The sequence below is a fragment of the Phocoena sinus genome, chromosome 7, assembly GCF_008692025.1.
Source record: "Phocoena sinus isolate mPhoSin1 chromosome 7, mPhoSin1.pri, whole genome shotgun sequence".
In the NCBI taxonomy this organism is placed as follows: Eukaryota; Metazoa; Chordata; class Mammalia; order Artiodactyla; family Phocoenidae; genus Phocoena; species Phocoena sinus.
Window position 1 is genome coordinate 64,974,364 of NC_045769.1, and position 25,869 is coordinate 65,000,232.

The 25,869-nt window shown below is 41.8% G+C and overlaps 1 protein-coding gene across 1 annotated transcript in view; it reads left to right on the top strand.

Moving 5' to 3' along the window:
- The window catches only part of STK39 (serine/threonine kinase 39), a 307,498-nt gene that overhangs the window by 245,035 nt on the left and 36,594 nt on the right, over positions 1 to 25,869 (top strand). The window contains exon 16 of the mRNA XM_032638323.1: positions 3,763 to 3,831. Coding sequence (XP_032494214.1) covers positions 3,763 to 3,831 — 69 coding nt within the window. The remainder of the gene's footprint in view (positions 1 to 3,762; positions 3,832 to 25,869) is intronic.

Consider the following 25,869-nt stretch of genomic DNA (forward strand, 5'->3'; position numbering starts at 1 on the left):
ACATCAGACCAAAAGGTAGCATACTTTGCCTCTCTGTTGTCGGTTCAGATTACACGAAGCCTGTGCTGAGGAGTATATGGGCCTCTACTTGCTGCAGGCACCGCTAGGAAACTTGGTAGGAACAGTGCTAGTCTTGCAGCTGAATATAATTTTAGTATTTTGAGTAGTTATTAAAATAGTTTCAAGGCTAGACTGGTTGCTCTTTTAGCACCTGGATGCCTGGAAGTCATTGAGCCATGTCCTGTTTCTTGGTGTCTCTAGCACCTGGCAGGTGCCTGGTATGCACGAGAATCTCAAGTCATTTTGGTTAATTATTGGATACAGGCTTTGGAGATCACGACTTCAGTTGTTAAACAAAAATTGCTCTTTGCACTCTTTAGTTCATAACCAAAACAATCTAGAGAAGTGAAAAACAGATGCTAATGCTGAGACTGGAGCTGTTCAGCTTGATCTCTGGTTTCAGACTTTTATATACGTGAAAACAGCCTCAATGTCTCATTAGTCTTATACATTTGAACATATTAATATATGTAAGCTAATAACATTCTCTATTTTATGTATTAGAACTCCACGTAAATTTTTATTCCATTAAATAAATTGTATTTGCTAAAAATTTGAAAACCCGAAACTTTCTAGCTTGATAGCTAGTCAATCAGTTAACTCCTTGACCTCCCTGCTGTTACCAACTGTAAGAAGACACAAACTCAAATGCTTACAGGAGCCAAAGTGAATGGTGGGAACTTCAGAAAACCAAAGAGTTCTGTCTAAATACATTCAGGTTCAGTGCCCACCAAACAGAATATGTTCCTGGGCCATAGGTGGTCAGTCATAGATTCACTGGCCCTGATGTCTAATCCCCTGTAAACACAAAGATTTCATGATTTCCAGTATATTTGAATTAAATTAAACATATCTTTTTACAAAAGAAATGTGAATAAGGCCCTGGTGAATTTCCTAACTGATCTTTCTTTCTGGGGGCAATCTTTGACAATTTAGAGTCAGTCTGTGAAATTAAACAGTTGCCGGTTGCTGTTATCAAAAAGCTATTTTGTCATAATATAAAGATATGGAGCAGCCAATACTGTAATAAAATCTAGCAATTATATAATAAATGTTTCAAGTATAGTAAGTAAAAGAATTCTTATTTTAAGGGTTTCTTTTCATCTGATTGTGTAAGATTGACAGTGGCAATAAGAATCAATTTTAATTTCAAAGGTACCAAGGAAATGAATTTCTGAGTTGAGGATTGCTGGGGATAAGACGGCCTTATCAGCGTTACCTGGCCCTTTGTGCTAGCTTTGGCAACCTCATTTGCCATGGTTAGATTCAGAGTCTCTGTTTTTGTTGCCCAGACAGAAACCATAGTGCTCGCTTCCTGATGATAGCTGGCCTTCCCTGGGGAGCGGGCACAGCCGTTTAGTTTCAGAAACACCATAGCTATATCACTGTACCTCTGTGATTACTGATGCTGTCTGCATTTGAGATGTTGTTTGCGCTCGATCTGTGCATGCATACCATGTGTACTATGTCTCTGGTGTATACACAGATAAATATATACGTCATTGAGTGTATAATAGGAACATATCAAATATTCTGTCGTCATTTGAGGGCAAGCCCTTTGTGTTTACTATGTTGCTGTAATGATCTAGAAAGCAGGGCGTACGTGATTATGATTATTTAACCCGTTTACACATTAGGAATGTCAAGCAGCTTAAAGAAAAATAAATTACCAATTACCTTCAAGTTTTTGTTCTAAACTATTACTGATATATTACTTAACATGCATGAAAAATAACTGCTTAATGGCACACACACAGACAAGGAATATTTCCATTTTGACCAACCAGCACAACCCTTTTGCTATTTTAATATGACTCATTTGGTACCCAAGAGTCCTGAAAATAGTCAGAGGTGCTGTACACTTTGATCATTTGGGAACGTTAATTTGCTTCCGTACTGCTTTAGTGCTAGCCCTCAATGTGACTTTGTTGATTATTCCATTCTCAGCTACTTTCTTTGATTATAGCTCCTTACTCAAGTGTAAGATCTTACTGATACTTTAGAGATGGTGGTAACACATCCAGTTGCTTTTAACCACTGACTACTCTGTGCCCGGTGTCTACGAGGCAGGCACTTTAATTCAATAGGCTTCTTTTCCTGAAGTTTCTAGTGGCATCCAGGAAGATGGCGATTGTGAGGCTGAATGTTCTAAAGCTACATCATTTTCAGAATAGAGCCTTTCATTATGCTACCTTGGGTTCCATGCTATGAGAGGTTTTATCTCTGAGAGAATTTTATAAGGTGTTTCTTGTACTTCTAACAGTTAAGGACAAGGCCCAAGATAAGCCCACCTTTTTTTTTTTTTTTTTAAAGCGCACCTTGTATGGAATTTCATTATTTAGTAAGATTTCTATGTTTTTCTTTTCCATTTTCTTCATTCCATTTCACTGAATGAGTAAAATGATAGAATACCACAGTTTCTCTGAAAGTACAAAGAATATATATCAGTTCTCAAATTGTTATTGGAGATTTAGGAAATAGGGCCATGTATGAGGGAGAAAGAGCACAAGGGTGTAAGGAGCATTTCACATGACCTTTGGCTGCCCCATCATCATCAATTACCATTTGTTGAGTAATTACTATGAGTCAGACCCTGGGCTAATAAGCACATTAAAGCCCAGTGTGAAAGATAATTGTACCTTCAACTATGTGCTCATGCAGGTACACACACATACACCCCACACACTTGAGCCCACTTACATAATCACCACATGTGAAATACAGACTAAGCAGGGAAACCCAGTCTGTGTTGAGGAAAGGCTTTGGCATAGCAAACTGCAGTTCAGTTTAGGTGCTTGTTTGATTCAGGAGCTATGCTTTCCCAGTTTCTTCTTATCCAGCTATAGTATGGGCTATTTGTGAGAATATCAGGCTGCCATGGAGACCATGTCATCTCCCTTGTGAAAACGTAGGGGTTCATAATGGTTCTTTGAGCACATGGCAATTTATCAATTTCCCTTTACAAAGTCTTCAAACAGACGTCTCACTATTATCGTGTTCGTGTATAACCTCTCAATTAAGTAATTTCAGTTATATTCACTTGCTACAGCCTGTTCAGTCCCATCTTTATGAGATTGCTAACTCCTGTCACTTATCATTGAGAAACTACATTCTTTTATCCAACCACATTTTCTAAGAGAATGAGTCTGTTGCTATCAAATGATCAATGTCATGTTAAAGGATTTTCTTAATAGCATAAATTTAAAGAGCTCATCTTAATAGTCCAACAAGCTCATAGGCTGTTTGTACCAAATATAAGGTTGTATCAAATGCTACGTCTTCAACCTTTGCCATAAGTTCTAACTCAGTAGCTACTAATGATAGAAAAGGATTGATGGTGGCTGGAGTTTACCTTGGCAAGAAAGAAGAGCAGTGTTCATAGGGAACAGTTATGAGCTAACTTCTAGAGGGGCATTTGAGAATAATTCAGATAGTAGACAAAGGGTAATAGTTTTTTGGTTCAATAAAAATGAAACAATAAGTTTGTAAAACCTCTGTTGAATAAAGAGCAGGATGCAAATTGTACGTGGCAAAAGTATTTCACATTTTGCTTCTGATTTTTCCTCCTGATAGAATCTGAATTGTTGAATTGAAACACACATGGGTGATTTTTCTAAATGAAAAATCTATATTTTACATTGTACTGGATTTTGGGGTTTTATTGTATGGTTACTGACACACCTTCATTTCACGTTTGGGCAGATACGGCAGACGGCGTTTCTCAGGAGCTCTTCTCTGCTGGCTTAGTCGATGGTCATGATGTAGTTATAGGTAAGTCACTTTTTAATGCATGTAGTGTCATTTTGTTGATACATCAAATGGAAATGCACTTAGAAACAAAAGTTTTCATAAAGGAATAATTCTGTGAATTTCTGAAAATTTCTTGAGTTCTTTTATGTGAAATAGGTATATTTAAGAGTCATATTTAACTTCCTGTTTCAAAAGCTCTTAAATGTAATTCTGTTCCATTTGTCTGGATGTGATTTATCCAATGCAGAACGTCACTTATTGGAGATAAAACAAAGAACCTAGAAGACTGAAACGTCCATGACATAGCAAACCCAAGATACTATAAATTCCATGCAGCAAAGTATGGGAGCTTCTGAGGTCCTTTCTCTGAGTTTCTCTATTCTTTTTCCTAGCTCTTAGTAAGGTTCATTCATTATAAAGTTTTAGGTTGGTTAGGACTTAACGATCATTCAGGCCAGTTCTACCATTGTGTAGACAAGGAAGCGAATTCCTAAAGTGATTCAGTGGTTTGTCCAGGGCCATGCAGCTGGGTTGTGGCAGAATCACCACACTTTGAGACTGTGGCTCTTTCTACTACTTTTAGAATCAAGAAAAAGCTGCGTGGAAATAGGGGAGCCTGCTAGCTCTAGGCATGCTGATAGGAGCAAGAAATGACTGCTGGCCAAGCAAGGCAGAAAAGCTGTGTAGAGGCAGAAAGTGTCATCTAAGAAAAAGCATAGCCTGATTCTCCCTAGGGTGAGGGTGAGGGTGAAGGACTCCACACTCTTCAGCAAATTCTGAGTTTATGAAGATTTTATAATGTAGCCTATTACTGCATATTGGTAATGAAGACCCTAAGTAATAAGGATGAGTTAATATTAATTATGACATTATGTTCATTATATTAATTATATATAATATAATTATAATAACACTATAATAGTATTATAAAAGTTTCTTTAAAAATATTCAAATCAAAACCAATCCTTGAAATAGCTTGGGCCCCTTAAATGATATGTTTTAACTTTTTAAAAAAATCACTTACTTGAAATAAATCCTTCCCCCAAAATACTAGAGTGTGTCACTAAGAGGGAGCTTGAGGTAGATGTACTTACCCATCAGAATAGTTTGTTCTGGGCTTCCCTGGTGGTGCAGTGGTTGGGAGTCCGCCTGCTGATCTAGGGGGCATGGGGTCGTGCCCGGGTCCGGGAGGATCCCATATGCTGCGGAGCGGCTGGGCCTGTGAGCCATGGCCGCTGGGCCTGTGCGTCCAAAGCCTGTGCTCTGCAATGGGAGAGGCCACAACAGTGAGAGGCCCGCGTACCACACACACAAAAAAGAATAGTTTGTTCTTAGAATCTCTGTAACGTACATCATTATAAAGTAAATTGTTTGGGCTTCCCTGGTGGCGCATTGGTTGAGAATCTGCCTGCCAATGCAGGGGACACGGGTTCAAGCCCTGGTCCGGGAAGATCGCACATGCCGCAGAGCAACTAAGCCCGTGCCCCACAACTACTGAGCCTGCGCTCTAGAGTCCATGTGCCACAACTGCTGAAGCCCGCGCACCTGGAGCCCATGCTCTGCTACAAGAGAAGCCACCGCCATGAGAAGGGTGCGTACCACAATGAAGAGTAGCCCCCGATTGCTGCAACTAGAGAAAGCCCGCACACAGCAACGAAGACCCAGTGCAGCCAAAAATAAATAAATTTATTAAAAAATAAAGTGAATTGTTTTATGTAAATAAGAGTAACCGGGAGTTTAGTGGGAGATTGGAATTCTGACTAAAGAATCAGTATCTAATATGTTATTGGTATATAAATATTGATAAATGTAGATACAAAGATATCTTTGTAATTAGAAAAAAGTAAGCTTTTCCTGATTAATTACACATGAAGTGTACACATTGGCCTCACAAGGGAGCTCTGTTTCCTTTGCCAAGTGGTACATGTGTAAAGAGATAGAGACATATTTTAAAGGAAAGTGACATGGACATACAGGTGTGTGTATATATTTCCTTGTATATTGTCTTTCATACTTTACTTTAAAACCTTGTGAGGTCCCATGGCCAGCTGAGTTCTTCCCTCAGTTTTCTGATCAAAGTGAGGGGAATTTGAGTAATAAGATCAATTCAGCTTTGGCATCTATTGTATCAGTAAGTTCCATCTCAGAATTCTTTATGTTAACAGTTGATAAACGTAGATTCTCTCATTTGAAAAAATGAGCACACACCTCTCTGTCTTAGTTTACCTGAAGAAATAAGGAGAAAAGTTAATGGCTAGATCAAGATACCCTGTAAGGTATTGGTATATTTTCCTTAAAGAGAGCTATGGTCCATACCCAAAGCAGCCAGAATTTAAAATTAATTAACAAATAAAAAATAATTTTAAAACACCCACTAATGTCTCCTATTTGGCAAAAAAGTTGAGGAGCACATGGTCTTTTGATTAGAGGTCATCGTGGCAGGTGGTAGGGCACAGGAAGAATGAAGGAGATCCATGGAGAAGTATCAGGTCACACCTTTATTTAATCATGATCTTGCTTCAGACCTACCGTCAAATTTAGTGTACTTCTTCTTTCGCCCCAGGCTCAGCTGAATCTAAGCTAGAGGATTTTGGATTGTTGAGTTTTTTTAAAGTGGAAATTAAGGCATAATTCATGTCCAAATTATTGAGTGTGATTTAAATAACCAGAAAGCTTGGGGCTTCCCTGGTGGCGCAGCGGTTGAGAGTCCGCCTGCCGATGCAGGGGACACGGGTTCGTGCGCCGGTCCGGGAAGATCCCACATGCCGCGGAGCGGCTGGGCCCGTGAGCCACGGCCGCTGAGCCTGTGCGTCCGGAGCCTGTGCTCCGCAGCGGGAGAGGCCACAGCGGTGAGAGGCCCGCGTACCGCAAAAAAAAAAAAAATAATAATAATAAATAAACAATAAATAAGCAGAAAGCTTCTGTTTTTCTATGCTGTATTTATTCTTCCCCAAATTTTTCATTTTGCCTTTTTCCCCTTCTTAGAGCTGAAGTGTAGAGTGTTGGAGAGAGACTGAGCATGTGCACTTGTTCCTTATCTAGCAGTACTGACCACACCTCACAGGAGTCACAATGTCCGCATATTTCATTTGATCATCACGTCGATTCTCTAAGGTAGAGAGGACAGGTTTTAACCAATATTTTATGGACAAAAAAGGGAGGTCAAAAGAAGTTTCTGGGTTATTCTAACTTGTCATAGTCCCTGAACATGGATCTTGTGATTCCAAGCCCAGAGCCTAATCCTGAACCTGACACTCTGTGTACAATTAATCCAGTATCTTTAGCCTTGAAGAAGGGACCTAGATAATTTTAACTGGTTTCGGTGTCTCTCGGGGGAAAAAAAAAAATAGCTTGCCCTTACCTGTTTTTCCTGTATCAATAGATGATTTATATTCTAAGTGTTGACTATTTGATAGACAGGTGAAATGTGTTTAATTCTGTCCCCTCTAACCCATCTCAGCCCCTCCTGCATCACTTACCTCCCTCTTTACTAGATTTGTCCTGCCAGCACATGGGCATGTTTTTGTCTCCCATTCTAAAACCCTCTCTTTACTGCACCTCCCATTACAGCTACTTCTCTTCATCCGCTTGCAACTAAAGTCCTCAAAAGAATTGCCCCTGACTTCAGTTCTTCTTCTACCACTGTCTCTTGAACTCACTACAGTCAACTTCCTCACTCCACTCAGACTATTTTTTCCAAAGCCATATCTGGGGAAGCACACCCTTGGTAGATAAAATGGCAAATGCAAAGATAGATGTGGCCGGAGTGGAGTGAGCAAGATGGAGGGAGAGAAGATACATGATCTGTGAATGACTGCCTGCCACGCTCCTAAATCCAGTGGTTAATTCTCAGTGACCTGTCAGCAGCATTGGGCATAGTGGACAATGCCCTGCTCCATAAGTGTTTTCATTTGGTTTTTAAGACTCCATTCTCTCTTGGTTCTCCCACCTTATTTATGCTTCCTTCTTAGTCTTTTTTTTTTGGTTGTGATTTTTTGTTTTTTGTGGTACGTGGGCCTCTCACCGCTGTGGCCTCTCCCATTGCGGAGCACAGGCTCCGGACGCTCAGGCTCAGCGGCCATGGCTCACGGGCCCAGCCGCTCCGCGGCATGTGGGATCTTCCCGGACCGGGGCACGAACCCGCGTCCCCTGCATTGGCAGGCGGACTCTCAACCACGGTGCCACCCGGGAAGCCCTTTAGTCTTTTTTGCTGGTTCCTCTTCATCTCTGACCCAGAAATATTGACATGTCCAAGGACTCTTTCCCTGGATTTCTCCTCTTTTCTCTAGTCACTCACATCCTTGGTGATAGCATCTGGTTTCATGGTATTAATGCCTTCCAGTCTCTAACTCCCACATTTGTATCTCCAGCACAGACCTATCCTTTGAATTCCAGACTCATATTCAGCTCTCTTTTTGGCATCTTCACATAGAAGGCTAATCACTGTCCCAGGTTTAATTAACATCTCCAAGAACCAGCCTCGGTTGTTCCTCCCAATCTGCCCCTCCAGCAGCCCTGTACCCTGAGTTGATGTCAGCTCCATCTTTTCAGGTGCATAAGCCCAAAACCTAAGAGTTGTCCTTGACTTTTCTTTCTCTCATAGTCAATATCCAGCCTATCTAAATGTACCCGAGACCCAGCCATTATTCACCATCTCCCATCCTGTTTCAAACCCCTCTCATCTCTCAGTTGAATTATTGCCTCATCTAGTCACTGGTCTCCCTGCTTATGACTTTGCCTCCTTTCAGCTTATTCTCATCACAGCAGCCAGAGAGATACAGGTAAAACATAAGTCAGATACAAAAGGCCACACATATTACGATTCCATGTATATGAAATGACCACAATATGCAAATCTGTAGAGTCAGGACATAGAGTAGTGGTTGCCAGGGCCTGAGAGGGACAGGGAAAAGGGGAGTGACTGCTTAGGGGTCTTGGGCTTCTCTTTGTAGTGCTGAAAGCATTCTGGAATTAGAAGTGGTGATGGTTGTACAACCTTGTGACTATACTAAAAACCACTGAATTGTGCCCTTTAAAAGGGTGCGTTTTATGATATATGAATTACACCTCAATAAAAAAATGTGAGCGAGATCACATTAATGCTTTAAATAAAACTCTAATAGCTCTCCATCCCACATCTCAGTGGCTTACAATCCTCTATATGATCTGTCCCCTGTCATTTCTCAGACCCTTCCCTCTCTTTGGCTCTCCCTCTTCCCCATTTCACCCCAGCCACACTGGCTTTTGTACTTGGGATTCTCCTTCCCCAGGTACACCTGGGTATCTCCTAGTGCTTAAATGCTGCCTCTCAAAGGGGCCTTCCCTGCCCGGCCTACTTAGAATTGCAACCCGCTCCCAACTCTCTACCCCCATCCTTACTTAAGTACTTTACCTAGTCTCTCCCCCATCTAATAGGCTATATTTCATTTATTCATTATTTAACTGTATAGGATTTTCCCTTGAGCATAAGTTTCTTGAAGGCCAGGATTTTCGTTTTGTTAAGTGCTATTTTCCCAGTGCCCCAAACTGTACATTTCATATAGTAGCCACTCAGGAACTTGTTAGAGATAAACAAATGCTACCTTGAAATATAGATATCTCATTAACACTTTCTAAAGAAGGCTATTTTAAGTATAGGATTCAATTATTTTAAGAATCTTGCTTTCAAGAGTACAGAATTCGAGTGACATTTCACAAATATGAAATACATTCACTTGACAAAGTTTGCACCAAAAATAGTCCAGTTCAATTGAGAACATTGGCACGTAGAGGTCTGGGTGATTTCTTGTGTGTGTATTTTTTCAGTTTCCATAATATAAAACAGCTAACATTTAAATAGATTAAACGTTCCTTTTTTTCCCCCCACCAGAATTTCCTCTTGAATCAGAGTGAATGCTTCGGGCAATATAAAAAAAACTGAATAAAGCAATAGTATATGTTACGGTGCAGTGAGTGTTATGACTTTTACTATAATGTGGCCATCAGAATGTTACAAAAAAATTTTCAGCATCCAGCTTCAGGGTAATCTGCCTTTAGTGCCAACCTTCACAAAGCAGAATTTAGACTGAAGGAGCAGTTTAGTGACATGGAGTGATTGCTTTCTCACACAAGCAGAGCAGCACAGAAATGAAATGCAGCATTTGTAGACTGAAACCATAAACCCAGTTCAGTTGTGCTTCAATGCAGCACTACCTTAGGCAAGAAACAGAAAATATATCTAGGCCTTGTGTAAATCAGAACTAAGAATGACAAGCCCTCCTGGGTGGGTGTTCGTTTAAAAAGTAAGTTAACTTTGCAAGATGCAAAACTTGATGCATGTATGAATTTGCTTCTCTTGCCTTGCTGGGATGGGTGACAAATAGACCAGATGTGAGTCCTTGATCCAGTTGTTTCAAAGAGGGACCCTCAGTGAGGCAGCGGAGATACTTGGTCCCTTTGCCTCCTAGTTCAGAAACAGCCCAGCCCATCAGACAGTTTTCTCAGCAGTAGAAGCAGAGAGGAGAGAAAATAAAAAACAAATTCATGTAGAAAAGAAAGCAAAAGTTCTGAATTCTCTTCACGCCTTACGCTACGTGATACTTGTGAGTCTGTTGAATGAGTGTTAGGACCTCAGCAGTGGAAGGAACGTTGATAAGTGTGTTAAGCTAGCCAGTTACCTCTCCTCCTTCTGTCTCCAAGGCCCATTCCAGGGTCCAAGATTTGACAGTGAGTGAATGTGGGAGAGGAAGCCGCTTGGCAGCTGCCTTTTGAGGAAGTGCCTACTGACGGCTCTTTGCTGGGTTTTTACACCACTGTTTCCTGGCTTTGTAACATATGTCTTTTTTTTTTTTTTTTTTCCCCCTTTAAGTGGGTTGAGAACCAGATGTTGGAATTTCTGTGTCCTGAGAAGGGAGCTCTGTTTCTGCATTTCTTTATACAATTTTCCTTTGAGGGATAGGTAACTAGTTAGCATGGCCCTGGAAGCTAATATTAGCTATATATTCCCATAAGCTCTCTCAGTGGACTTTCGGACATTCTGTTGATGTCCCTGGCATGCTGTTTTCCTGCACATGGAGAATCCTTTTCAAAACCTGTCTGCCCTCAAAGATTCACTGTAAATGCCACCTCCAGGAAGCCTTCTCTGATGCTCACCCCCTCCCTAACGAAATCTAGAGGACAGCTTTTTCTTGTCCTGAACACCAGAGAACTATTTTTACCTTTAGCAACATGTGTCTTTCATCCTTCTCTGCTCCTGGCGCCCACCTTCTCTTTGTGAGGAGGTTGAGTGCACCTTTAGGGCAAGGCCTGTTTTCTTTTTTTTTTGAATCTCTACCATCCTTGCCACACATAGGCACTTCAATATGTTTATGGATAAATGAATAATTTTAATTCCATTTGGGAAATTTAACACTGGAATAGTTCATGAATTGATGACCTGGGCAACAGAAATATTATTGTACCCTCTCAAAACTGAAGAGTAATTCACCATGATTGATTTCTCTCTCTCTCTCTCTCTCTCTCTCTCTCTCTGCCCACCTTCCCCTTCTTTCTCTCTTTCTTAAGAATTGACTTTTCACATGACTTTTGAGTCTTGCCTCTTGGGTAGGAAATGTGGTTGGTCTCGAAGGCCTTCTGTCTTCCAGTGCTTGCTGGGGTTACAGTGTTTGTCTCGGAAGTATAGACTGTGAGATGGCCTGCATCAGAATCTTACCTCGGGTACGTATTTAAAATGCACATTTCTTGATTCCAGCCTAGAGTTACAGAATCTGGAGTCTTGGGCATAGAGGGTAGAAATTTGCATTTTTAACAAGCATCCCAGGTGATTCTTAAACACAGTAGAATTTTGTGGTTACTTCTTCAGTTCTGCTTGTGGTAAACTTTGGAGACTGTTTTTAGCTCATTTTATCATCTGTATCTGCTTTTTAATCTCACTAATCTCCTTTGCTTTTCTGCCTGGATTCTCTTCCCCCTTTAGGAGTCTCTTTTAAAACTGTGCCAGTTAACTTTTAAAAACTGTGTGTATAAATGGTGTAGATGCGTGGAGGAGCCTCATTGGTATAAATTTTTACCATAATGAGTCATTACAGTTTTATTAAAACTACTACTGCTGCTTGGGGTGCAGTAGGTCCTCCAGGTGGCCTTCACCTTTTATGTTTCTCTACAATGGCAACGTATCTTTAGGCTCCAAAGTACGCAAGCAACAGAATATTTGCTCGTTCGTGAGCATATGGTTGGATGTGTGAAGTGCTTTGTTCCCCCAGCTATAGCCAGGGATATTTAAGTCTGTTGTGAGAGATCCAGGATTTACTGAGCAGCCGTGCACTTTTACAATGCAAGTCTTGGAAAAGAGTGAACATATTCTATCTTACATTCAGTTCAGTGATTATGCTGTGATGTTTATTGATGTTGAAATTCAATGAAGGAAAACTGTCATTAAAAAATAGTGTCTCTGTTAAGCAACTGTACTATGATTTTTAAATGGGGACAGATAATTTAAAAAAGGAAGAAAATTCGGTAAGCCCTTCCTGGGTTTAGACAGGCTTAGTGTTAGTTAAATGATGTCAATAAGTACAGTCGAGTGATTCCTGATTAAAAGTTGTCTGTATGTTAAGTTTAATAGGCTAGGGAATTAGGGACTATAAGTGGCTTGGGAGAACTATACTGATTACTTTCCTTCTATATATTTACTAGAAATAAATGTTGAACAGTTTGATATGGCACAGGGTTACCATTTTCAAAAATGTGCCACTGCCCATTTGATTGTAGCTCATTGCTCCTGGTTTTCCAAATACCATTTTTTCTTTAAAAAATCCTTATTGAGGGCTTTCCTGGTGGTGCAGTGGTTGAGAGTCCACCTGCCTGTGCAGGGGGCACGGGTTCGTGCCCCAGTCCGGGAAGATCCCACATGCCGCGGAGCGGCTGGGCCCGTGAGCCATGGCCGCTGAGCCTGAGCGTCCGGAGCCTGTGCTCCACAACGGGAGAGGCCACAACAGTGACAGGCCCGCGTACCGGGAAAAAAAAAAAAAAAAAATCCTTATTGAGGTATTAATGCCTAAGTAGGAAAATTTATTTTTAATTTTAATATGAAAAAATAGTGTACAGAAATTATTTTAAAATATTTACAAGTGGTAGGCTGGACCATCTAATATATATAAAAAATGTACCATGCATTAGATGACTGACCATCTTATTCAGCATTTGTACTCTTTGGCAAGGTGGTAGAATCACAGTTTGGCTGTTTAAATATTTAAAGAGCTGTTTGCTCAGTCGAACACTGGGAGCCAGGCCTGAATAAATATGCAAAGAACAAGCACGTACACATACACACACTCAGCATTAATTTGGTCAGAGACCTAAAAGTTAATATATATTTTAAGTTTGTTTAAGTGCAACAGGAAGACAGACTGAAGTAAAATACAATTTTTGTTTTAACAAAGTATCATTTTTATAGTCTTTTTGACCATACTCCTCCTGTCCCCCAAAATTCAAGGAAATTAAACATAAGGAAAGTTTTCCTAGCAAACCAAATCAGAACCCTGAAAGAAGCTGCCTACTCCTATGGTTGAACCCACTGCCAGCCTTAGCCACCCCCTCTGCTTACTTATCTGCAGATTCCAATGGAAAATGATTGACTATCCTGATAAGGGTTGACAGACTTATTGTTTACAAAGACATCTGATTTGGGGGGTGTGGGGGGGTGATTCAAAATTACCTTTCAAAATGGGGGCAAAGGTTATTTCCAGGAAGTTCTAAAAAGCATAAAATCTGTAATTTCCCCCAAAGGTGTTCTCAGTTTCTGTATCACATGATTATGAATCAGTACATCAGTAGACCACACCGTAAGCTGTGATTTTCTAATTAACTTTGTCACTTTTTATTTAGTCAGGAGTTGTGGATCCTCTTTAAAACCACTGATAAAGTTAGACTCCAGTTAAGATCTGGGCTTAATTTCACTTAAGTGAAACAAGAGCTTGCTAGTGGATTAGTTGTAGACATCCACTGTCAGTCTTGCTTTTTTCAATTACTTTAAATTGTTCTGTTTTAATTTATGTTAATCTGTCTTGTAAGTCTAGAATCAGATACGCCTGAGGATTGCATTCAATCCAGCCAAACTTTCTGACTATAGTATTACAATAAACCCCAAATACCGATCCCTACTTGTACTGAGAATGTCTTTCTGGTGGAAGTAAAGTAGGTTTAATCTGGTGCAGGAAACCTAGTTTTTCTGATATTATATATTTTTCTAACACTACCAAGTATATAGGATTTAAAGGAAATGGCTCTTTTGCTGAGCAACCTATTTTATTAGTAGATTGATCTGTTTTGGGCTGTAGTGTGTGTGTGTGTGTGTGTGTGTGTGTGTGTTTACCCACTTCAGAAATCTCTGGCCCGTGGAATTTTAACTATTCCATCAATAGTACAATATTGCAGATATAAGTAGATTCTTAGTTGTGCTTGTTAGTAGATTGACAAGCAGATCTCTTAATACCAAGCCAAATCTCTGCTGCATTTTTTACTCTATTAGTAAAAAAAAGTCACTGCCTCCTAATTTCTTCTATAACAGAAAATAAACTTGTATATCCAATCAAGAACATTTTAAAGCCAAGAAAGAAAATTAGGTCAACATTTTTGACGAAATGTGGGCTTATTGTCATTTTATTTTTGGCTTCATATCCAATTACACTCTTAACCTTGATTCTATATCTTGTATTTGGTTACCATTTTTCTAAAACAAAGAGTTCCTTCCTGCTGACTCTTAAGAATACCTTCTTCTTAATCCTGCACTACTTACGTTTAGCATCCAAAAGGTGTCTAAGAATGTTTCACCCCAGATTCATTGAAAACAAGGAGAGGCCTCGATTGGTCACATTCTAATAGACTGTGACACATGCCCATCTCTGATGAGCCATAGAACCATCCAGCAGGAATCTGTAGTCAGGATATCATTTGAATAGCCATGGATGTAAACCCGCGGGCCTGGCTCCATGCCCCTTCTGGCTAGAGTACACTATGGCAGAAAGTGAAGAAGAGGCTGTCCATTAGACCTGGCAGACAGGTTTGGGTGGGTTTTTTAAAATTTTGCCTAATTTTTTAATAGGCAAAGATTAACGCCTTAATCTTCACCCTTAGGGAACTTGGTCAGCCGCGAGAAGATTGTTACTTGAAATAAGAATGCCAAATTCAAAGCATCTTTTCAGTAATAGGCCCCCAGGAGGTCTAATTTATAATGGATTTTGAGCCTCCTTACCCGTCTGTGAAGTTAGCCGGGTCTTTAGAAACTCAGTGTGCTCGTGATCCTTTTCTTCATTGGAGGGATGGATCCGGGGTCAGAATTCTACTGCCAGGTCTCTGCACTTTCTAATCTGTCTGTGATACGCAGGGTCAGAAGGACGGGAGAGACTTCCAAATGGCTTAGGCAGTAGCCTTGCTTTCCTCCCCTGTGAGCTGACTGTTCATTCCTCACACAGACTTCTCACTGTTCTGCTTCTAATTCTTGCAGTTGTCAGTGGAACTGATTGATAAGGTGAGAATGGCATACACTGGAAATCTGGTATCTAACAGAAAGGTAGAATACAGGTGAGAGGACATGACTTGGACAGCACAACTCTTGGGAAGGATAAAATGCCAAAGGTTATCTGACTCATGGGATTCTTGGCCCTGGCACAGGAGACTGGAGCTCTAAGGATTTCTTTAAAACTGAAAAGTTGGGGACTTTTCCTGGTGGCGCAGTGGTTTAGAATCCGCCTGCCAATGCAGGGGACACGGGTTCGATCCCTGGTCTGGGAAGATCCCACATGCCGCGGAGCAAGTAAGCCCGTGCACCGCAACGAAGAGTAACCCCCGCTCTCCACAACTAGAGGAAGCGCGCGCACAGCAATGAAGACCCAACGCGGCCAATAAATAAATAATTAAAAAAAATAAAAACACATGGAGTTTTAACAAAACACAAAAAGATGAAAAGTTGGCTTTTTAATTTAGTGCTCGTGAAAATTGTCATTAGGTGACGAATTGTCATTAGGTGATTTTTTTTTTTCAGGATGAATTTTTTTTTTTAACATCATAAATACAGAATTCTGCACTTGAAAGAGCTCTGAACAGTGGGTTTACATGATTAATCTGCAATAATTAAATAGAACAGCTCAGGCTTGTTGGTGTACCCTGAAATACCCATGCAGATCAGATGTCTGTAGACCAAATAGTTCTTAGCCAATAGTAACAGATATTCCTTTGGGATATTACTGGGAGTCTCCAAAGGAATGTGTCCCAGGGGTTCTTAAATCGCTCTGTTAGTGCTGGTTACCATGTGGCAGGTTCATTGGCTCCCACTTGTTCCCTGCCCAAGAGACTCTTGAAGAAGCCTCACCAACGTCACCAGCCAGCATGAGGGCCTGAGTGCTCACCTCAGGGGTGCTGCTTCCAGAAGGTCCCAGGGGGCTTCTTGTGATTCAGCCAGAGTGGTGGTTGCTTTCATGCAGAAGTGGGGAGAAGCGCCTTCTACCACACTTGTCATCCAGGCCCTGAAGCTGCCCTCCTTCATTTACTCAATAAATAAAGCATCTCGTCTACGCTGTGCCAGGTACACCAGGTGAACAAAAGAGACAGGGTTCTTGGCCCCCGTGAAGCCTCCAGTCTCACAGAAAAGGCAGACATTAAGTCAATACACAGGTAGAAGTGAAATTACAAATTGTGAGGAGTGTGCAGGAAAAGCAATGTGCTACAGAGACAATAACCAATAGTGGGGGTCTGGGGGGTGCTTCTCATTTAGATTCAAGAGCAGAGTGAGCCACTCCGAGGGAGAAATATTTGAGTGAAGTCCTGGATTTAGCCTGGCCATCCCGGGCAGACACACAGCCTGTGCAAAGATGATGAGCTTTGTAAAAGATGACCAGTGTGGCCAGAAGAGGTGAGCGAGGAGAGGGTGATATGAAATAAAGCCAGGTAGGAGTGAGGGCTGGATAGTGTAGGACCTTGTAAATAGCCGCTAGTCATAATGCCTCGTGAATACTAAGTTCTGGTTGTTCAACTTTGATTGTCTCTACGTAGGTAAAGTAGAAATCCTGCGCCTTTCTTGCCTTTTTCCTATCAGGGCAAATAAATGCTTCCCTTTAGCCTCATTTATTCTGCCAGGGAATCTAAGCAGTTTACGAAAGCTTGGATCCCTTTGCTGCCTGAACTTGGTGCCCATTTTGACCAAAGTGAGTAGGAACCACAGAAGGAAAAGGACAGTAGCCCTGGAAGATTTGAGAAGTAAAAACTGAATGGTGTTTCAACATTCTAGGTTCATTTAAGTTTGAGGGCATTAGAAAAGTGACTTGTGATTTATTGTTTGGGGAACAGAAAATTTCAGAGATATCTTCCAGTAATTCTGAATCCAGTTATTCGATCAAAGGGAAATAAGGATTCCTAGCAAAGACAAAACTTGGATACTAATTGCAGACATTTTCTTTATATTAATTGTAACCAAGGGGCCTTCATGTATATTCCCAAAGAGGATGAAGTATATTTTCCATTTCATAATATTGCCTAATTCTCACACAAATTATGGAGTGGGCTAAGATAGTACTATACAGTAGAACTGTAGATACAGTTAGAACTATTATCATTATAATAGAGTACAGAAGACATAAACTATTCATGTTCATTGGGTTAAAGAAAACTTGCCATTTCAAGTCCATTAATTGCAGTTGAACTCGGTAAATTTGTTTTCAGGGACTGATACTCTAATACCTAAAGTAGGCTTTCAGGTGGCCTCATGTTCAGAATGCAGGCGTAGTAAAATAACTTCTTGTTTAGCTAACCTTTGTCCTGGTAAACTGGCTATAGAGTTGTGACAGTGTTTTCTCACAGTGGTGATATCTAGAGTGTTTATCAACTAGTAAAGCTGTCTGACAGTGCTGACCATGCCTTTTTTACCCTCTCCCCTTTATTGGCTTTATTCTCTATGGAGTTCTTTCTAGGAAAAAATCTTTTCAAACTTCTGAGAAGTAGAGGTAATAAAAACATTAAATGGCATAGAAATTACTATACAAGCTTCCAGGCTCCTTTAGCTGACATCTCCTATAATTATTTGAATAACTGATTTCAGATTGGTGATTGGTAAATTTGGGTAAAATCAAATTTTACATGTTTCTTGAGTGTCTGCTTTCCACAGTCCCTGCTTTTTGTGATTAAACTCATAAAACATCCTCCGTCTTATTTCTTAGACTCTCCAAATCCGAAGCATATAGAGACCGTGTGGTGTAGGGAAGGGAGTGACCGCTTTCGAATTAGACAGATTCGAGTTCGGATCCCAGCTGTGTCAGTTATTAGGTGTGACATTGGGAAGTTAGTTCTTCTCTCTAGTCTTCAGTTTCTTCTTTACCCATAGAGGGACCCACTTAACTCGTAGAGCTGTTATGAGTGTTACTTGATTACGTGGAGAGGTTGGTGTGATAGCGGGCCCACAGAGGCACTCAGTAAGTTCTTCCCTCTTTCTATTTTGGAGTGAATTCATCTGGCCTCCTATCCACTATGATACTTCTTCTGTGAAATGCCAGTTGGAGAAGGTAAGGCAGTCCTGCAGTTTCCCAGAATAAGATGGGAGTTCCTTGGCGGGGGCTGGAGGTAGAAACTCCGCTTTGGGGAGAATGACCGAAACACTGCGGTCTACATAGGGTTTATGAGATTCACTGTTAGTCACCTCTGCTGCCTCTGTGCTGGCACTGGGAGTTACCTTCCCCCGTTACTGCTCTGGCCCAAGCAGTGCTGGAAAGTGGTGTAAAAACAACAGAATGAACAGCGACACACAGGAACAGGCAACTAGATAACTGGTCCTACCCAGTTGTTTACTAGAGGTCAGCCTGGTGTGTGACTCTGAGGACACCTCCTTGTTTAGTTTTCTGCCTGCTTCCCTGTGACTGAAGTTTCTCATTCCTACTGCCTGGGACGACGTCACACACATGTGTACTGGGTGGCCTAAGAAGACAGGTCCAGAGAGAAATGTGAATTCCCTTGTCTCCCTGAAGCTTGCCTTTGAGCTCTATATCCACAGCTGTGAGCTGCCTCTTTCTCCATCATTTTTTTTTTTTTTTTTTTTTTTTTTTATGCGTTACGCGGGCCTCTCACTGTTGTGGCCTCTCCCGTTGCGGAGGACAGGCTCCGGACGCGCAGGCTCAGCGGCCATGGCTCACGGGCCCAGCCGCTCCGCGGCATGTGGGATCCTCCCAGACCGGGGCACGAACCCGTGTCCCCTGCATCGGCAGGCGGACTCTCAACCACTGCGCCACCAGGGAAGCCCTCCATCATCTTTTGAGTTATAGTTCCTTCACCAAAGACCTACCTCTTTTCTCTGAACTTGGCGGCAGGAATGTCCACCAGCTTCAGGAGGAGTTTACACACCTGCCTCAAGGAAACACACTGCTTTCTCATGGGCGTGCAGTGGTACTCATCAGCCTCAGCAGGACAGCCCAAACAGGAGACAGTGCAATAAGCCTGATAATTCTGCAGAAGGATAGCCAACCTCCATGAACTTGACCCGCTGAATTAAGTGGTGCTCGCAGTTCCCTCTGTAAAATGCACTGGTGATGCCCAGGGCGTGCTGGCTGCTCACTGCTGGGAGATGACACTCTAGTCTGTCCCCCCAGCGCCACCCCCGTTTCAGCTCCCACCAGGGAAGGTCCATGTTTAACAAGAGTTTGTTCCCATGTTTGTTTATGCAGGTTTACTTCTTAGTAAAATTATATCATTTAAATAAGTGATAAAAGATTAGTTCCAAAAGTGAGTTGTTTGTTCAAAAAAACAAGTGGGATCCTTGGGGAAATCTATTAATAAAGGCAAATTGTTACCTACATGGGAAAAGAATCTAAAAAAATGAGTGGATATATGTATAACTGATTCACTTTGCTGTACACCAGAAACTAATACAACCTTGTAAATCAACTATACCCCAATACAAATTATTTTTAAAAAAAGCAAATTGTTGGGACTTCCCTGGTGGTCCAGTGGTAAAGAATCCACCATCCAATGCAGAGGATGCGGGTTCAATCCCTGGTGAGGGAACTAAGATCCCCCATGCCTCGGGGCAACTAAGCCCACGCACCACCACTACTGAGCTCACGCACCTCAAAGAGAGAGCCCACGTGCCGCAAACTACAGAGCCCACACACCCTGGAGCCTGCACGCCACAACTAGAGAGAGAAAGCCCACACACTACAAGTGGAGAGAAGCCCGTGTGCCGCAGCTAGAGAGAAACCCAAGCAGACTGCACGCCGTACGAAGAAGATCCCACATGCCTCAACAAAGATCCCGTGTGCCACAACTAAGACCCGATGCAGCCAAAAAAAGGGAAAATAAATAAATAAAATAAATATTTTTTTAAAAAACCAAAAAACAATTCATTAAGAAAAAAGATAAATTGTTAAACACAAACTGTTATTAAATTCTGTATAGAAAAGATAATTGTAAAAGAAGAGTTTTTTTTTTTTTTTTTTGTGGTACGCGGGCCTCTCACTGTTGTGGCCTCTTCCGTTGTGGAGCACAAGCTCCGGACGCGCAGGCTCAGCGGCCATGGCTCACGGGCCCAGCCACTCCATGGCATGTGGGATCCTCCCAGACCGGGGCACGAACCCGTGTCCCCTGCATCGGCAGGCGGACTCCCAACCACTGTGCCACCAGGGAAGCCCTCTAGGATTTTTTAAACGGCCTTGACCCTACATCACGATATTGGTAAAGGAGTGTACGTTAATGTGATTTAAGTTAAAACATTAATCTTAAGGTTTATTTGTATCACAGTTTTATGTTTCCCTGTTTAAACTGCCTTTTTACATTAACCAACCAAATACCACTGCCAACTTCGTCAGATTATAGTATTTCTTCTGCATCTACACACAGGATTGACTACATAATTTGCACAGCCCAGTGCAAGATGAAAATGCAGGGTCCCTTGTTCTAAAATTAATAAGTTCAAAATGGTGACTGCGGAGCATTAAAACAAGCACAGAGCCCTTCTAAGCCTGGGGTCCTGTGTGTCTGGACGGGCCGAGGGGGTGGGGAAGGAGAGGTGTTCGAGGGGCTTACTAGCTGTCTGACTATCTCTACTGCTGAGGAGCTTCCCCTGGTGAGAGGCACCATTGTTGTGAATTACTGGTTGGAAGGTCTTTATCCTGAACCAGATGCACTCTTTTTAATTTCTGGCCTCTGGAGCAATGCAGAACACATCTAATCCCTTTTTCAAGTATTTATTCAAATATTTAAAACTGCCAAAGCTTCCCCTTTTCTCCTTTTCTTAATGAACTTTCTTGGGTGGCAATATCGTTTTTAAAACCGCCTCTATCTCATCTCTCTTGATGCCCTGTAGTTTTTCTGAATCCTCCTGAAGGGTAGTGCCTGTCAGTATTGTATACGAACTCCAAATTCCTAATGCGATAGGGGGGTTGCAGGGCTTGGGGACGCCTCATTTGTGAGGGGAATGCTACATTTCAGCTAATGGCATCAAGTACTATATGAGAATTTTAAATAAAATAGATTGTTTTACATTGAACTTATCAGCCAAAAAACTACTTACTCTCTTTATTTATTTACTTTTGCGGTACGCAGGCCTCTCACCGCTGTAGCCTCTCCCGTTCCGGAGCACAGGCTCCGGACGCGCAGGCTCAGCGGCCACGGCCCGTGGGCCCAGCCGCTCCGCGGCATGTGGGATCCTCCTGGACCGGGGCACAAACCCGCGTCCCCTGCATCGGCAGGCGGACTCTCAACCACTGCGCCACCAGGGAAGCCCTCTTAATTTTTTTCGTGTTTTTATTATTAAGTATTTCAAATATCCAGAGAAGTCTGTAAATTACTATAGACGTACACACTTATCACTGAGATCTCATTGTTTTTGACATACTTATTGCATGTCACTCCCTTCCTGCATCCCCTTTTAGAATCTTTTTCCCTCCGGATGCTACTTACCCAGTGTGCTCTTATTCTGCGTTTGTTCAGTTGATTTTTATGACCTGAAGGCTTTAACTTTGTTATTATTTTTCTTTGTTTGGGCCCATACAGGGTCTCTGTAGCTGTGCTAGAGACCTCTCTCTGGGGAGTTCTAAAATGAACACTCTTTCTGGCATAATTTTTAAGTTTATTTAAATTCTGTGAAATGAACCTTGAAAGCATTATGCTAACTGAAGTAACTAGACACAAAAGGTCACATATTATGTATGATTCCATTTCATATAAATATCCAGGATAGGTAAATCCACAGAGACAGAAAACAGATTAGTGGTTGCCAGGAGGTGGGGATGGGGAGTGGCTGCCTAATGGGTGTGGGGTTTTCTTACAGGGAAATGAAAGTGTTTTAGAACTAGATAGAGGTTGTGGTTGCACAACATTTTGCATGTACTAATACCACCAGATTATTCACTTTAAAAAGAGTTACTTGTTATGTGAATTTCATCTCAATAAAAAAAAAAACCAGGGCTTCCCTGGTGGCGCAGTGGTTGAGAGTCCGCCTGCCGATGCAGGGGACATGGGTTCATGCCCCGGTACGGGAAGATCCCACATGCCGCGGAGCGGCTGGGCCCGTGAGCCATGGCCTCTGAGCCTGCATGTCTGGAGCCTGTGCTCCGCAACGGGAGAGGCCACAACAGTGAGAGGCCCGCTTACCGCAAAAAAAAAAAAAAAAAAAAAAAAAAGCCCATGAAATGATATTTAAATATTTGCATTGAGCATTGTGTATAAATACTGAAATCAGCAATGTTGATATTTCTTTACTAGTAACTGTATTATGAGTATCATTTACTACACACCTAACCTCAAGTACTGCTTTTTTCTTGGTAGGTGGGAAGATGGTTATTGACGGTGTAGCAATTCTTGTAGATAGTGTTTTAAGAACAAATTATGTTCGTATAATATTTGAGACTGTCGTTTCCTTGTGTGCTCATAGCAATGAAAGTTCTGTCTTTATTAATGTCTTGGGTACTGGTATGTACTCTTGCCATTCACTTAAGCTCTTCACGGGTTGGTGTAAGACTGTATTCCAGAACTGGCAAAAGAAATTGGTTGGGTCAAACCCAGAAGGTTTTCCATTGCAGAGACTCCAAAGGAATCTCTCTCGGATAGTGTGAAAAAATTGCTCCATTTGTATTTAGCCTGTTGACATTCATTTCCAAATAAAATACATCATTCCTGGCAGATTGCAGTGTTTTAAGAAACTGATAAGACAAAGGGAATCTTTTTCTCTGTAGTTCTATGTTTTTGTAGGAACAAAACCAGTGCCTATCACTGATTTTCACCCCGAAACCACACTGGGGGAAAATGGACCCTTAACATTTTGAAGAATTTGAATGATTCTCCAGGGGAAAGTGCATTTTCAGTTGGAGTGATTTAAGCTACAAGTAGCAGAAAAGTCTGTTAAAATGGTTTTAACAAGAAGGACTCCTAGCTTATAGAACTGGAAATGCCTAGAGGAAGGGAAGGTTTCAGGGTTGTTAAGCATCGCAGCTGCATCAATCAGGACCTTCCGTCTTTCCTCTCTTAGCCCGGTTCTCCACAGCTTTGACTTTTATCCCAAGTCTCATTCCCGTCACTGTCCTAAGAGGCTGTCCGGGGCAAAAAGTGCTGCATGTTTCCTACTTCACATTTGGCTTTTTGTGGTCCTTACTAAGGAGCAAGAAAGTTTCTCTCTTAGAAGCCCCCAGCAAGCCTTTCCCCCTCTGTCATTGGTTCACATTGGCTTACCATCCATCTGCCCAGCCCTAAACAGGCCCCATGGGGGTGGGGCGCTGAGATACCCATGAACTGATTGTGGGGCATCAGCCACAGTAGCCACTGCTGGCCCTGTGGTATTCTTGCCTGTCTTCTTTTTTTTTTTTTTTTTTTTTTTTTTTGCGGTACACGGGCCTATCACTGTTGTGGCCTCTCCTGTTGCGGAGCGCAGGCTCAGCGGCCATGGCTCTCTGGCCCAGCCGTTCCATGCCATGTGGGATATTCCTGGACCGGGGCACAAACCCGTGTCCCCTGCATCAGCAGGCGGACTCTCAACCACTGTGCCACCAGGGAAGCCCCATCTTCTGTCTTTTAAATTTGTCTTCTTTTAAACTGTCTACATTCTTGGTGTAGACAAGAAATATTTATTGTGCTGTGTTTAGGTTATGCCATGGTAGCGTAACATATCTTCCAAATGTGCTATTGAGATGTGCTATTTGCAGCCCATTTTCAAAAGCAAGGAATATTAAAGAGGAAGAAGAACCAAAATGTGCCTTCCTTTGTGCTCACATTTCATTGGTGAGCACCTCATACTTGACAGAAGAGGAAAATCTAGGTCGTGTATGCACCCGTTTTTGGATTTTGCATGCTGTATAGGTTTTTTTTTTTTTAATAGACAAGCCCTCTTTTCAAGTTGGTGCACACTTGGTGCTTTACTGCTGACTGTGTTGTTTTGTTCCATTTCTTTAACTGCATTTGGTATGCAAAAGCTCAACCTTCATTATGTATTATACACTTTCCCCTGACTTTAAACCATGACTCCTTGTGTTTGAATATGTTAAAAAAAAATAAGTCCCAAACTGTGAAAAACTGATTTTTAAAATTACTTCAGCCTGCATTTTCTATCTCATGTCTTAATTTAATCACAGTTCTTGAGGAAATGAGCCTAGGCAGTCTTAATTGAGTGTCTCTCTGCCTGTGGAATTTTTTTCCTCTGTTGGCATACCAAAATTGAAATCTGTTGAGCTTCAAGTTTTTACTGCAGAGCCTCAGAACCACATTTTAGTCCATTTAGTCATTAGTCCATCCCACCTCCTTTTTTCTGCCCCGGCTCCGGTTCCCAGCAGTTCCTTCTGTTTTTTTTTTTTATTTTTACTTATTTATTTTTTTTCTTTTGCTGTACTGCAGAGGTTACCACCTAGTGGCCCAGGCTTGGATCTTCCCTACAAATGTATTCTGTCTGGCTTAGACAATGTTATTAAATTTTGGGATCAGTTGCCAACATTTAAAAATTGAGAGAGAGTGGACATAAGATCCACTTCTGGCTTGTCTTAGAAAAACCAGATCTGAAGACAACTGGCATAAAATCCTAGATGGAAAAATTCTGCCCCCTCCTCTCTGAATGACTCACATGATCTCCCTGGCCCCTGGAGACATCTGAGTTTCTGACCCCTGTAGAGTGTGTTTGTGCTAACTGGTGCCATCCTGTTTTCTTCCTACATACATAGCATATCGGCTCTGCAGACCTAGATAAAGTTAGCTTAAGAGTATTTTTCTGAGCAAAATACAAGTCCAGTTGTTTCCTCTTGAATCAGGCTATTGACATAAGGCTCTACAGCTTTTTAAAGCCTCGCATCTCCCTTATAACTCGTTGGAAATCAATATCATGCTTAGACGTGATCTTGGACCAGAAGAATTCAGTAGGCACCTAATTGGCCAGTTTGGAAAAGATTTAATACCGAACCAGTAGATCATAAAGTCCTACACCATTTCCCGCAAGGGAGGAGGAGCCATCTGTAATCACGAGGATTGACCGGATAGCTAAGGAGACACAGACTTCTCAGGGGGCCAGGCCCTCGGTCGGTCGCAGCCAGTGCCTGCAGGAGCACCCCCTGTAAGAACCCCCACTGTGGGGTCACCCCCCCCTGGGATTCTGTCTCCTATACAGATTCCCTGCTCATTCATTAATTCTTTATTGATAGAGCTCAATCAGTATGTGCTCCCCATCTGACATGTAAAACTGCAGTGTGAACTTACATGCCGTATTCCTGTGACTCGGTAATCAGGCGGCAGCAGCAACACCTGGTGTTCTTGCTCAACGTTGATTACAGTGTCAACCTAACATCCCCTGATTGCTCTTGAGGATTATAGTTTTGAACTACCTCCAAGACCTCTCCCACCCCCATCAGACAAACTCGTACTGAAACTCTAACTCACATCCCTTTAGATTATTTTTAGGCAGACTGTCATTTCTTAGGTCACCATTCTCCCACTTCCTAACCAGGAGCTGAATATTCCAACGCTAATGATAGTCTCAGACCAGGCACACAACTTAGAGGAACGCTCTGTCCTTGGCGTCGTTTTTCTAGTCTGATTTAGATGTTTGTCATGGGAAGTTCCATCACTGGGGAAGTG